This window comes from Chiloscyllium plagiosum, unplaced genomic scaffold (genome assembly GCF_037043375.1).
Source record: "Chiloscyllium plagiosum isolate Xiang-an unplaced genomic scaffold, Cpla_swu_hap1 HiC_scaffold_13, whole genome shotgun sequence".
NCBI lineage: Eukaryota > Metazoa > Chordata > Chondrichthyes > Orectolobiformes > Hemiscylliidae > Chiloscyllium > Chiloscyllium plagiosum.
The window spans coordinates 68,424,747-68,439,054 of record NW_028270151.1 but is presented as its reverse complement, the minus strand read 5'-3'; the positions used below and the strand labels follow the sequence as shown (position 1 = coordinate 68,439,054).

At 46.8% G+C, this 14,308-nt stretch overlaps 1 protein-coding gene across 7 annotated transcripts in view; it reads right to left on the bottom strand.

Moving 5' to 3' along the window:
- The window catches only part of LOC122555817 (uncharacterized), a 74,663-nt gene that overhangs the window by 51,867 nt on the left and 8,488 nt on the right, over nt 1-14,308 (bottom strand). For all 7 annotated transcript variants that reach the window (XM_087993706.1, XM_087993711.1, XM_087993709.1 and 4 more), the window contains exons 4-6: nt 11,038-11,126; nt 9,966-10,103; nt 5,550-5,645 (exon numbers count right to left, since the gene is read on the bottom strand). In XM_087993706.1, the coding sequence (XP_087849832.1) occupies nt 5,550-5,645; nt 9,966-10,103; nt 11,038-11,126 (323 nt within the window). The remainder of the gene's footprint in view (nt 1-5,549; nt 5,646-9,965; nt 10,104-11,037; nt 11,127-14,308) is intronic.

Genomic DNA, 14,308 nt, shown 5'->3' with positions numbered 1-14,308 from the left:
CCTTTGCAAAGTATTCTGTTCTGACTTGACAGATTTGTAGGTCCTTCTGCAAAGGGCTGTACATCTTTTTTCTGATCACTTGTTAATTGTTGCTCCCCTGAGGGATCTATTGTACCACAGATGATCTTTGCAGAGAATTTCTTTTATTTCTAAAGTGGCTGTTCATCAATTATCTTATCTAGACCATCCTTCATCACCTGAATTTACTTCACAGTTGAAATCTCTGATAATTCATGTAACTGGCACATAACATCATCAGGATGACTTTCAGTCTCAATAATATCATTGTGGAAGGTCGCTTTCTTCTTTGCAAAAGCCTGGATTGTCAGACTAAGCAATTTCTTCTTTACCATGTCCTGTATCTGTGGATGATGTTCCGTCTGCCATGGAGTTGTAAACAGCTCATCCTTAATTTCGAGTCATAATGTTATAAAGCACGGAAACAGACCCTTTTGTCCAACTTGTCCATGCCGATGAGATATTCTAAATTAACCTAGTCCCATTTGCCAGCATTTGGCCTATATTCCTATTCCTGTACCTATTCCTATCCCTATTCCAATTACTCTGCGTTGTAATTGTACCAGCCTCCACCACTTCCCCTGGCAGCTCATTCCATACACACACCACCCTCTGTGTGCAAAACTTTCCTCTTAGGTCCCTTTTAAATCTTTCCTGTCTCACCTTAAACCTATGCCCTCTAGATTTGGACTCCACTACTTAGGGAAAAAATCCTTGGCTATTCATAATATCCATGCCCCTCATGATTTTATAAACCTCGACAAGGTCACCCCTCAGCCTCCAACACTCCAGGGAAAATAATTTGTTGAAGCCAATCTTTATTCTCAGACTGTTGACACATCTGAAGTACGTAAATTTGCTGAGACTGCACAGAGAATCAGGCACATAGAGGGCTTCTTTCTATATCCTGCCCCAGCTCAGGTCAACACTCTCCCAGACCTGCAAAGGACCTTTGCTGTTCTTCATCCTCAGAAGAATTCATACACTGAATAAATGTTTATTCCTAGCCATATCGAACATCAAAGAAAGTAAGTACAAAAAACTTTCATGTACTCACCCCCACACTCCGGATTCCTCAACCGTTCCTGAACCTTCTCGCGACCTCTGGAAAACCATTGCCCACGCGGCCGCTGCAGCCACCAGCGCCGCGGCGAACGGTGACATCACTTCCGCCCCCATTGCCGCACGGACAACAGTCACCACCGACCATGCAGCCTCCGCGATCGTCGCCCAGACAACCACTTCCACGATCGCCAGGAAGACCATCGCCGACAAATACGCGGCCGCCGCAGGATCCACGGCCACCGGGACCAGCACCGTTTCTGCCCGGCGCGCCACTTCCGCCCCCGGAGCTGCTGTCGCCGCAGCCACTTCCGCCCCCGGAGCTGCTGTCGCCGCAGCCACTTCCGCCCCCGGAGCTGCTGTCGCCGCAGCCACTTCCGCCCCCAGAGCTGCCGTCGCTGCAGCCACTTCCGCCACCGGAGCTGCCATCACCGCAGCCACTTCCGCCCCCGGAGCTGCCGTCGCTGCAGCCACTTCCGTCCCCCGGAGCTACCATCGCCGCAGCCACTTCCGCCCCCGGAGCTGCTGTCGCCGCAGCCACTTCCGCCCCCGGAGCTGCCGTCGCTGCAGCCACTTCCGCCCCCGGAGCTGCCATCACCGCAGCCACTTCCGCCCCCCAGAGCTACCATCGCCGCAGCCACTTCCGCTCCCAGAGCTGCCATCACCGCAGCCACTTCTGCCCCCCGGAGCTGCTGTCGCCGCAGCCACTTCCGCCCCCAGAGCTGCCGTCGCTGCAGCCACTTCCGCCACCGGAGCTGCCATCACCGCAGCCACTTCCGCCCCCCGGAGCTGCCATCACCGCAGCCACTTCCGCCCCTGGAGCTGCCATCGCCGCAGCCACTTCCGCCCCTGGAGCTGCCATCGCCGCAGCCACTTCCGCCCCTGGAGCTGCCATCACCGCAGCCACTTCCGCCCCTGGAGCTGCCATCGCCGCAGCCACTTCCGCCCCCGGAGCTGCCGTCGCTGCAGCCACTTCCGCCCCTGGAGCTGCCATCGCCGCAGCCACTTCCGCCACCGGAGCTGCCATCACCGCAGCCACTTCCGCCCCTGGAGCTGCCATCGCCGCAGCCACTTCCGCCCCCGGAGCTGCCGTCGCTGCAGCCACTTCCGCCCCTGGAGCTGCCATCGCCGCAGCCACTTCCGCCCCTGGAGCTGCCATCACCGCAGCCACTTCCGCCCCTGGAGCTGCCATCACCGCAGCCACTCCTGCCCCTCGGAGCTGCCATCACCGCAGCCACGTCCGCCCCCCGGAGCTGCCATCACCGCAGCCACGTCCGCCCCCCGGAGCTGCCATCGCCGCAGCCACTTCCGCCCCCGGAGCTGCCATCACCGCAGCCACGTCCGCCCCCCGAAGCTGTCATCGCCGCAGCCACTTCCGCCCCCGGAGCTGCCGTCGCTGCAGCCACTTCCGCCCCTGGAGCTGCCATCGCCGCAGCCACTTCCGCCCCTGGAGCTGCCATCACCGCAGCCACTCCTGCCCCTCGGAGCTGCCATCACCGCAGCCACGTCCGCCCCCCAGAGCTGCCATCACCGCAGCCACGTCTGCCCCCCGGAGCTGCCATCGCCGCAGCCACTTCCGCCACCTGGAGCTGCTGTCGCCGCAGCAACTTCCACCCCCAGTGACGTCACTCACCTGCTCAAGGACCACACCGCACGCTACGCCACTCCCATGTCGATCTCTGCCCCCACGTCGTTCTCCGCCCCCACATCAATCTCTGCCCCCACATCAATCTCTGCCCCCACGTCGATCTCCACCCCCACGACCAACTCCACCCCCATGACTAACTCCGCCCCCACGACTAACTCCGCCCCCACGACTAACTCCACCCCCACTCCCAGCTCCAGCCCCACACCAGGTCCTAGCTCCCAGCCCTACCGTATTTTCACCATCCCTCCAGACCTCCCCCTCTCTGAGGATGAATGATCAGTCCTCAGCAGAGGCCTCACCTTCATCCCCCTATGCTCCTGGATCAAGGAGTTCGACATGCGGCGAGACATCGAGCATTTCTTCCTCTGCCTTCGCCTCCGCGCCTACGTCTTCAACCAGGATTCTCGCCCACCCTCTGACGACCTCTTCTCCCACCTCCAACACACCCCATCCACCTGGACACCCCGTGCTGGCCTCTTACCAGCCCTCGATCTCTTCATATCCAACTGCCACCGCGACATCGACCACCTCAACGTGTCCACCCCTCTCACCCACTCCAACCTCTCATCCTCCCAACGCGCAGCCCTCCACTCCCACCGCTCCAACCCCAACCTCACTATCAAAGTGGCAGACAAGGGAGGCGCGGTGATAGTTTGGTGTACCGATCTTTACACCGCTGAAGCTAGACGCCAACTCGCAGACACCTCCTCCTACTGCCCCCTTGACCATGACCCCACCCCCCACCACCAAACCATCATCTCCCAGACCATCCATAACCTCATCACCTCGGGGGATCTCCCATCCATCGCCTCCAACCTCATAGTCCCACAACCCCACACCGCCCGTTTCTACCTCCTGCCCAAAATCCACAAACCCGACTGCCCCGGCCGATCCATTGTCTCAGCCTGCTCCTGCCCCACCGAACTCATCTCTGCATACCTTGACACAGCCTGTCCCCCTTAGTCCAAGAACTCCCCACCTACGTTCGGGACACCACCCACGCCCTCCATTTCCTCCATGATTTTCGCTTCCCTGGCCCCCAACGCCTTATCTTCACGATGGACATCCAGTCCCTATACACCTCCATCCCCCATCATGAAGGCCTCCAAGCCCTCCGCTTCTTCCTTTCCTGCCGTACCAACCAGTACCCTTCCACTGACACCCTCCTTCGAATGACTGAACTGGTCCTCACTCTTAACAACTTCTCCTTCCAATCCTCCCATTTCCTCCAAACCAAAGGAGTAGCCATGGAAACCCGCATGGGCCCCAGCTATGCCTGCCTCTTCGTCGTATATGTGGAACAGTCCATCTTCCGCAGCTACACTGGCACCCCCCCCACCTTTTCCTCCGCTACATCGATGATTGTATTGGCGCTACCTCATGCTCCCACGAGGTTGAACAGTTCATCCACTTTACTAACACCTTCCACCCCGACCTCAAATTTACCTGGACCGTCTCAGACTCCTCCCTCCTCTTCCTAGACCTCTCCATTTCTATCATGGGCGACCAACTCAACAGACATTTACTACAAACCGACCGACTCCCACAGCTACCTAGACTACACCTCCTCCCACCCTGCCCCCTGTAAAAATGCCATCCCATATTCCCAATTCCTTCGCCTCCGCCGCATCTGCTCCCAGGAGGACCAATTCCAATACCGAACAACCCAAATGGCCTCCTTCTTTAAAGACCGCAATTTCCCCTCCGAAGTTGTCGATGGTGCTCTCCACCACATCTCCTTCACTTCCCGTACCTCCGCCCTTGAACACCTCCAATCGCCACCAGGACTGAACCGCACTGGTCCTCACCTTCCACCCCACCAACCTCCAGATATATCGTATCATCCTCCATCATTTCCGCCACCTCCAAACTGACCCCACCACCAGGGATATATTTCCCTCCCCACCCCTATCTGCGTTCCGGAGAGACCACTCCCTCCGCGACTCCCTCGTCAGGTTCACACTCCCCACCAACCCAACTTCCACTTCCGGCACCTTCCCCTGCAACCGCGAGAAGTGAAAAACTTGCACCCACACCTCTCCCCTCACCTCCCTCCAAGGCCCCAATGGATCCTTCCATATCTGTCGCAAATTCACCTGCACCTCCACACACATCATTTACTGTATCCGCTGCACCCGATGTGGTCTCCTATACATTGGGAAGACAGGCCGCCTACTTGCGGAACATTTCAGGGAACACCTCTGGGACACCCGCACCAACCAACCCAATTGCCCCGTGGCTGACTACTTTAACTCCCCCTCCCACTCCGCCAAGGACATGCAGGTCCTTGGCCTCATCCATCGCCAGAACCTGGCCACACGACGCCTGGAGGAAGAATGCCTCATCTTCCGTCTAGGAACCCTCCAACCACACGGGATGAACGTAGATTTCTCCAGCTTCCTCATTTCACCTCCCCCCACCTTATCTCAGTCCCAACCCCCGGATTCAGCACCACCCTCTTGACCGGCAATCTTCTTCCCAACCTCTCCGCCCCCCCACCACCTCTCCAGCCTATCACGCTCACCCTCACCTCCTTCTACCTATCGTATTCCCAGCGCCCCTCCCCCAAATTCCCTCCCCCCTACCTTTTATCTCAGCCCGCTTGGCACACCAGCCTCATTCCTGAATAAGGGCTTATTCCCGAAACGTCGATTCTCCTGCTCCTTGAATGCTGCCTGGCCTGCTGTGTTTTTCCAGTACCACATTTTTCAACTCTGGTCTCCAGCATCTGCAGTCCTTACTTTCTCACAGTACTTACCGTATGGAACATTTGGCCTAAACTAATTAGTGCGTACATTACAGGAGGAGAAAATTAACTTACGGTCTTAGTCTCAGTTTTCTTCTCACATCTTTCACAATAACATAAATTGTCTCTACTCAGAATTGTATCCTTCAAAAAGTCTTCAAGTGATTCATTCTAAAAAAACAATTAGAAATTATATTTTACATTTGTTTGCAGGAGATATTATTTTTGCAAAATTGATATTAACAAAAGTTGTCTTTTCTTTTTCCGACTGTCTCATTTTCTCCAGTTTAATTCCTTTGCAAATGATAATTTGTAGCATTGCAACAATGTTGGCATGTTCATTTCAGGAACAAATTTTAAAAATTGTCTCGTTCCATGGAAATACCAGTGGCTGAGTTTAATTATAAATCGATAGTTGGGTGTAATTGAAGGTCTCTAAACTAGTTTAGGACTACAGTAGGACTACACTAACTGCAAGCTCCCACTTATCACTCTTCCCTCTGACTCAAAGAGACATGACCAATTAAATCTCACTCAGCATGTCTGCTGGCCAATCGATACAGTGGGGTAAAAACAATGACTGCAGATGCTGGAAACCAGATTCTGGATTAGTGGTGCTGGAAGAGCACAGCAGTTCAGGCAGCATCCAAGGAGCAGCGAAATCGACGTTTCAGGCAAAAGCCCTTCATCAGGAATAAAGGCAGTGAGCCTGAAGCGTGGAGAGATAAGCTGGAGGAGGGTGGGGGTGAGGAGAAAGTAGCATAGAGTACAATGGGTGAGTGGGGGAGGAGATGAAGGTGATAGGTCAGGGAGGAGAGGGTGGAGTGGATAGGTGGAAAAGGAGATAGGCAGATAGGACAAGTCCGGACAAGTCATGGGGACAGTGCTGAGCTGGAAGTTTACAACTAGGGTGAGGTGGGGGAAGGGGAAATGAGGAAACTGTTGAAGTCCACATTGATACAGTGTCCCACCCTTTCTCCACACCAGCCACCAGGTAAGATACTTTCACATCAGTGAGACTCTGCATATTTGAAGATTGAGAGTCTCAGGTTGAGCACATTGGGTGACATACTGACTCAGCGATTAGCACCTTCTACTCAAAGCATCAGGTGCATGTGTTCAATTCAGCCTTGGGCGGACGTATGTGCGGAGTTTGCACATTCTCGCCCATCTGTGCATGTTTCCGTCAGTGCTCCGATTTCCTGTCCAAAGAAGTGCAGGTTTGGTGGATTGACCATGCTCTATTCCTTGTAGGATTTAGCCATGTGCAGGCTAGGTGGTTAGTCATGAGAAATGTGAGGCTATAGGAATAGGGCAGGCGGCTGTGTCTGGATATGATGTTCATTGGAGGATCATTGCAGATTTGGTGGGCAAAATGGCCTCTTTACGTACTGTCAGGATCGTATAATTCTCACACCATATAATTGTCAGAACATTTGCTGGACGCTGTAACACTGTGATATTTGGAAGCGTGACTGAGCACTGTCGATGATCGCAAGTCACTAGAGACAACAATAAAGGGGCAGCTGAGTGTACAGCAGCAGGTGCATGAAGATCTGTCAGCGATACCAGGAGGAATGTGTGCTCTGGCAAGGACAGTGAAGAGTCCATCCAAGCAATGTTTGCTGTAGTCACACTCTTGTCCACAATCATAGCTACCTTCATTGAGAACATAACCAGTCTCATGCAAAGTCACATTTGGCAGACCTGTCAGTGCCTGCCAAAGATAATGCTGATGTGCATAATATTGCCTTGTTGCTGGACTCAAGCAGCACCATTGTGAGAGGGAAATGAAGTACCTGGACCCTCCACCAGCGAACAGAGACGTATGAGTCATCCTCATGATGGAGATGGCCAGCAGCTGTTAGCATTTTGGGTCTGCTCTCAGGGCAATTCTGATGTTGTCATCTTGTGGTGCACCCGTCTACATCAGTGTTTCAGTGAATTGCAGCATCAGAGGAGATACCTGACACTTTGCAGGACTCTCACTCCAAAGGACACAAGTAACATTCGAGAAATAGTTGTGAATTAAGAGGCTGAAGTAAAAGAGGAACACTAGAAAATTCTAATCGACAGGGAAGTGATACCGAGCAAACGTGTCCACGAGTATCTGGGGCCTGATGGACTTCAGCCGAGGATTTATTTTTAAGAGACAAACACAAGATAGTTGATGCACTGATTTTGATTTTCCAAAATTTCCTGGATTCTGGGATTGTTTCATTAAATTAGAAAATGGTGAATGTGTCTCTTTTATTCAAAAGGAATCAAGGCAGTAAGTAGGCAACAACAGGACAGTTAACATCTGTTGTGAGGATTTAGAAACTATTGTTGAATATATTATAGTATGGCAATTAGAAAAGGAAAATCAAGGTAATCAGGCAGAGTCAACATGGTTTTAGGAAAGTGAGATCATGCCTGACCAATTTATCTCCACACTTTGAGAAAATAATGTGCAGAGGATAAAGGGAACTGCCAAATGTATTGTATTTTGATTTCTAGAAAGCATTTGATAAGTGGTATATTAAAGGTTACTGCAGGAAATCAAGGCTCATGTTATAGGAAGCATCGTATTGGTATGGATAGAAGATTGGCTAGCTAACAGAAAACAGACAGTAGCCACGAATAAGTCACTTTATAATTGGCAAGGTGGAATGGGTACAAGACTCACTGCTGGGATTTCAAGTTTCTATAATTTATGCAAATGACTTAGCTGAAGTGACCAATAGGATGGATGCTAATTTACAGATGATATAAAGGTAGGTAGGAAAGTAAGTTGCAAAAAGGATATAAAGAGGCTACAAAAAAGATAATGATAAATTAACTGAGTAAAGCTCTGGCAAATGGTATATAATGTAGAAAAATGTGAAATTGTCTATTTTGGTTTGAAGAATAAAAAAACAATTCTATGTGGTGAGAGATCACAGAGCGCTGAGTTGAAGGGCGATCAGAGTACCCTAGTGCATGAATCAAAGAGGATTAATATGCAGACACAGCAAGTAAGTAGGAATGCTGACAAAATATCATCACTTATTATGAAGGAAATTGAATACATGAGTAGGGAAATAATGCTTCAGTTATTCAGTTATACTGGTGAGATCGCATTTGTGTTATGTGCATAGTATTTAAAGATAAATGTTAATGCATTGGAATCAATTCAGAGAACCTTTACTAGACTTTAGCAAAGAATGGGCAGGTTGTCTTATGACGAACAGTTGGACAGGAGTCCAATGTTGGACATCAACTGGAGTTTAGAACAGTAAAAAGTGACTTTTCTGAGATATCCAAGCTCCTGAATTATCTTGTCAAGATGAATATATAAAGGGTGTTCCCTCTTTTGGGAAAATATGGAACTGGGGATCATTATTTTAAAAATAATAGTCACCCAGTTAAGACAGAGAAAACGTGTCCCCTAGATCCCTATTACATCTTTCTCCTCTCACTCTAAACATATGCTCTCTAGTTCTGGACTCCCCCAACCCAGGGAAAGATTTTGTCTATTTATCCTATCCATTCCCCTCGTGATTTTACAAACCTCTATAAGGTCACCCTTCAGCCTCCAAAACTCCAGGGAAAACAGCCCCAGCCTATTCAACCTCTCCTTATAGCTCAAATCACCAACCCTGTAAATCTTTTCTGAACCCTTTCAAGTTTCACAACATCTTTCCGATAGGAAGGTGACCAGAATTGCACACAATATTCCAAAAGTGACCTAACCAATGTCCTGTACAGCCGCAACATGACCTCCCAACTCCTATACTCAATACTCTGACCAAGAAAGGAGAGCGTACCAAAAGCCTTCTTCACTATCCTATCTACTTGTGACTCTACTTTAAAGGAACTGTGAACCTGCACTCAAAGGTCTCTTTGTTCGGCAACACCCTCCATGATCTTACCACTAAGTGTATAAGGCCGGTCAGGCTTTGCTTTCTGACAATGCAGCACCTCGCATTTATCTAAAGTAAACTCCATCTGCCACTTCTCAGCCCAATGGACCATCTGATCAAAATCTCACTGTACTCTGAGGTAACCTTCGCTGTCCACTACAGAAATTCATGACTAAGGACTCTGTGGTAATGGGGTAGTTTAAAGTTTAATAAGCCATTTCTATGAAACCAAACGAACAATCACTGGGAGGTTGGATTTTTTTTCAGAAAATTGCTGGACGGAGCCATAACCATCTTGGTTGTGTACCTTTAAAACCTTATTAGAAGTGCATGGTTGGATTCATTTTCATAGTGCTACAGTAAACATCTGTATCTCCAATCTCTGAGTTAGATGCTCTCATGGAATGGATGTCTGTCCTGCAAGTTTAAGTGCCAGGATATGAGCTGGGATCAAGAGCAAGGTCAGGAGCAGAAAACAGACCTGACTTTGTCCAATATCAACCCTCAAGAGCAGTCACTCTTTACAATTTAATGTTGTCCTTCCATTGTGGCCCTATTAATAAGTAACTGCCAGAATTGTTATTAAGAATGTAGATATACTACTTACCACACTGTTGAAATATTCCCTTTTCATATAATCAGGAGGCGAAAGGGACAAGGGAATATCCAAAAGCTTACATTCTTCTTGTGATTCAGTGTCGCATTCCAAACACTTCAGAGAATTAATCACTTTACTCTGGTAGATCTAGAAAAAAAATTAAGTAAGAATTTTCTCCTTTTTCATGCTTTTTTCTCTCCTCCACCCTTCAAATCTTTGTGGCCTGTCTCATTTCCTAAATTACTAAAAAGAGAGACAAGCATTTACTTTATTATGGTTTAATGGTGAAATTAAAGAACTCTAAAGAACTCTATTTCAATTTTCACCTTTTTCTCATATGTTTTGAGAATGCCTACCATGCTTTGGTTCCATAGCCATTAATGTTTTTTTGGTGTTGAACTACTCTTCATCTGCAGAAAACTAATTTGATCAATACACTGACATCAGAATTGTACCTGCTTTTGTCTTTATCCAAATTCAACACACATACTATTTCCAGACATCAAAACTGAAAATTTTGACCAGTTTCATTTTACTTAGGTTTCATCCAGATATACTACGCTCAGGTGAGTTTCTCATCACCCTGTTGTGTGTTATCTCAAATAATTGATAGCTCTGTGAGAGTTATACTCAGAACAAAATGAGTTGGAACTGGGGCTAGAAGACAGTAATACCCAATTTCCAATCTGTGCTGGTATCGGATACAGCAATCCACAGACACTGTAAAGTGTTGGTTCTGTCCTGTGGTGCGCTGAGTTCTCAGCAAGTTATTATGACAGGAATTAATGTCATTACTGTATTCTGCTGCTCTCAGGGATGGAACCATCATTGAGTTGACAGCATCCGAACGTCATTCATAAAACTAAATTAATAATCAGTACCATATCAATACACAAAATATTGCACTCAATGGCGACAATTATATCCACAAAATAGATTGCGATAACAGTAAGAAAGATAATATACACTTGCTCATAAGATAAAGAAACTGAAGGGAGCTCAAAATCAAACCTTGGTTATAGATCAACTTTACTGGCAAGTAAGAACTGAGTTTGAAGTCTCTCCTCTATTATAAGCTCACCTGCAATACATTACAAGATCCATTACTTTCTTCGTCAATTTTATTCAATAAGAGTCGGAAATATTCTTCGACATCCTGTTGTTCGAATACTTTAAAAAATGCAGAAGTAGTATTATATTCTTCAAATAGTTATAACTTAGAATAAAGACTATTACTCATTGTTAAATACTCTTGAAACAAGAGTGTTAAAAAGTATAGTTGCAGCATCAAGAATGACATCAGAATATTATCGTTACAAAACCAAATACTTCTCAGAGGTCAACCATTATATTCTTGCCTAAATGATTAATCTGGGGATAAAAAATTAATAAAAATCATACTATATTAAAACATTCTCTCAATTCTCTGAGGACTGGATTATTACATTTCATGTAATAATTTCATTATTGAGAAACTTAGGAACTCTACAAATTAGGGTATGGAGCTCAGTACTTCAATGCTCCCAGTTATACAACAAGAAAATTTATTTTGCAGTGCATGATCTGAGAAATGTTCTTTAATACAGTTTATTATCCTTCAAATCATGTAGTAATGTGCCTGAATGCAGCTGCTTTATGCATTACATCTCCTTGTTTAATCAATTTTAGATTCAGCAGATGGTGGATTAGAAATCAACTTTGTGATGGTTAGATACAACTGAGTGGTTTGCTAGGATAATTATGATTCAACCACATTTCTGTGGGTCTGAGTGACCAGACCAGGCAACAATGACAGATTTCTCTCTCTAGATATTATTGATCAACTGTTCAGGTATGTTATTACATACCTCTGGAGCAGATGGGACTTTTATACCCAGATCTCCTGGTTCAGAGGTCGGGACACTATCACTACACTACAAGAAGCCAAATTTCCTTCCCAGAAAGGTCTCTAATGTCAATCAATATTGGTTTCATGATCACTATTAGGGTGACTTTTAATTCAAAATGTTTTTAAATCAAAGTCAGACTTCACCATTCCACTCCCCCCGTACTGCACTGCTCCTCTGATAGTTTCTCTCAAGCTCATGATCTTGACTATCTTGAAGGACACGAGCAGCAGATGCAGGGCACCATCTGCAAATTCCCCTCCAAGCCACACATCACCCTGACTTGGAAATACCCCACCCTTTCTTCACAGTTGCTGGATCAAAATTCTGGAACTCCCTTCCTAACAGTCTGGTAGGTAATATCCTACACCACAGGGACTATAGCGATTAAAGAAGTCAGCACACTACTGTATTTGCCTGCTCCAGCTCAATCAGGGATGGGCAATAAATGCTGATGTAGCCAGTCATGCCCTCATCATTATTTTTTTTAAAAAACTAGCCCAGTAAAAAAAAATTCATTTTTCTTCTACACCAACAATCATATTCGGCCTAATATTCAATGTGTATGAAATGCCCTGTTGATATTAGGAAGCAACCTCAATTTGTCAGCCCAGAAATGCATGCTTTACTTACCCTCTGTATCAGCGCAAAAAAGCAAGCACACAATACAAGCCTTGAAGAGTTTAAGATACGTTCAGACATTGCAGACTACCCTGGATGATAAATGAACAGAAATAGGTCGTCCAGCAAAAAGAATGCAATCCAAAGCTAGTTTCAAGTAAAATAACGTAACAGTTGCAAACTTACCAAATGCAACAAAGTATTAGTGAAACACTGATGTAAAAAATGGAAGAATGTGTAATTTATCCTGAAGATGATGTCCATGTCCAAATGTTAAAAATTACACAACACCAGGTTATAGTCCAACAGGTTTAATTGGAAGCACTAGCTTTCAGAGCACCACAACCACCTGATGAAGGCATCTCCAAATCATGTCCAAATGTGTCATGAGCCTTAGGATGAGCCACTGACTGGCCTGATCTTGAGAATCATGCATTGGAATGGGTCCTCAAAAGTCCTCTGAATGGTTATATCAACCCCAGAGCCACTATTCACTTCAGAGGGTGAATCAAATCACCTCCATGGACCTTCCACATGTACCCAGTCAAAGCAAAGCCTCTTTGTATGGTTGTTTTAAAGAAATAAGAGGCAGAATTTTCAAAGCCTTGAATGACTGTGGGCCACTGTAGGTGATTTAGGAAAATCACTTGAGACTGCCAGCAAGAGGTGTTTCAACATTGAGACCAAAAAGTTCAATTTTCCAACCAAATGTTGAACGACAAGTTGAGATTCTAGCTTAGAAGTGGTGAGATACATATTGCATGTATTAGCATACACTAATGTCTCATGGTTACTTAATTTCATCTCATCTCATTAATGTGCAGTTTCCTATTTTCCTCTCTGCCACATAGAAACTAGGTAGTGACAATTCCCGATATACGGGTCAGAGCGGTTAATTGGCAACTCCACTTGCCACTTTCTTCTCCAGACATCCATATTGGAGACACAGCAGTAAAATCTCAGGGCATGCTCCATGGGCAATGACATCCCACCTCCATGGACCTTCCACATGTACCCAGCCACACTATATATGCATGGCAATCCCCCTATACTTCCACACTGCACTTTGGACAGCACTGGCACTTTTCACTGGAATGCTATGTTGCATACAGGGACAGGCAGCTATTTCATAGATCAGACCAAATATAACTTCAGGGATCCTCGTTCACTTGCTTAGTGCTCACTCACTTTGTGCTGACTTGGTTCTCACCACACCCCTGCCTTGTCTTGTCTTTATACACTTTGCTTCCTCAACTATGACTTAAAAGTTCATAGAACCCTTACTTTGATTTTTCTTCTAGTGTTCCAATGCAACTTGTCATGGTTAGCAGCAGTGCTCAGTCAAGGGAATGGACATGTTGTTGTACAGCACTGTGTCATGTCAATCTCATACTAGCACCAAGTGCCAGTCACATTGGTACCAAGTGTACTGCGTCTGTTTCAAGCAAATGGCCATGTCTCAAAGTCAAAGCATGGGGTCGACCTCAGTAAGTCAAAGGAAACATCATTCAGTCAAAAAACCAATGGATACATAGATCATGGTCTAAAGTTGTTGAATTCAATATGAATCTTTGGGTCTGAACACCCTTACAATCTGCATCGCGTATTCAACCTCCCCACTCCGCCAAGGACATGCAGGTCCTTGGCCTCATCCATCGCCAGAACCTGGCCACACGACGCCTGGAGGAAGAATGCCTCATCTTCCGTCTAGGAACCCTCCAATAGCAATGAATGAATGTTCAACTGCAGAACAATGGAAAGTGGAAACTACTCAAAAATAGTTCTCACAAATACCACAAATGTGAGAAGAGAAAATTTATGTTGCAATGAGCCTTCATGGTTAAC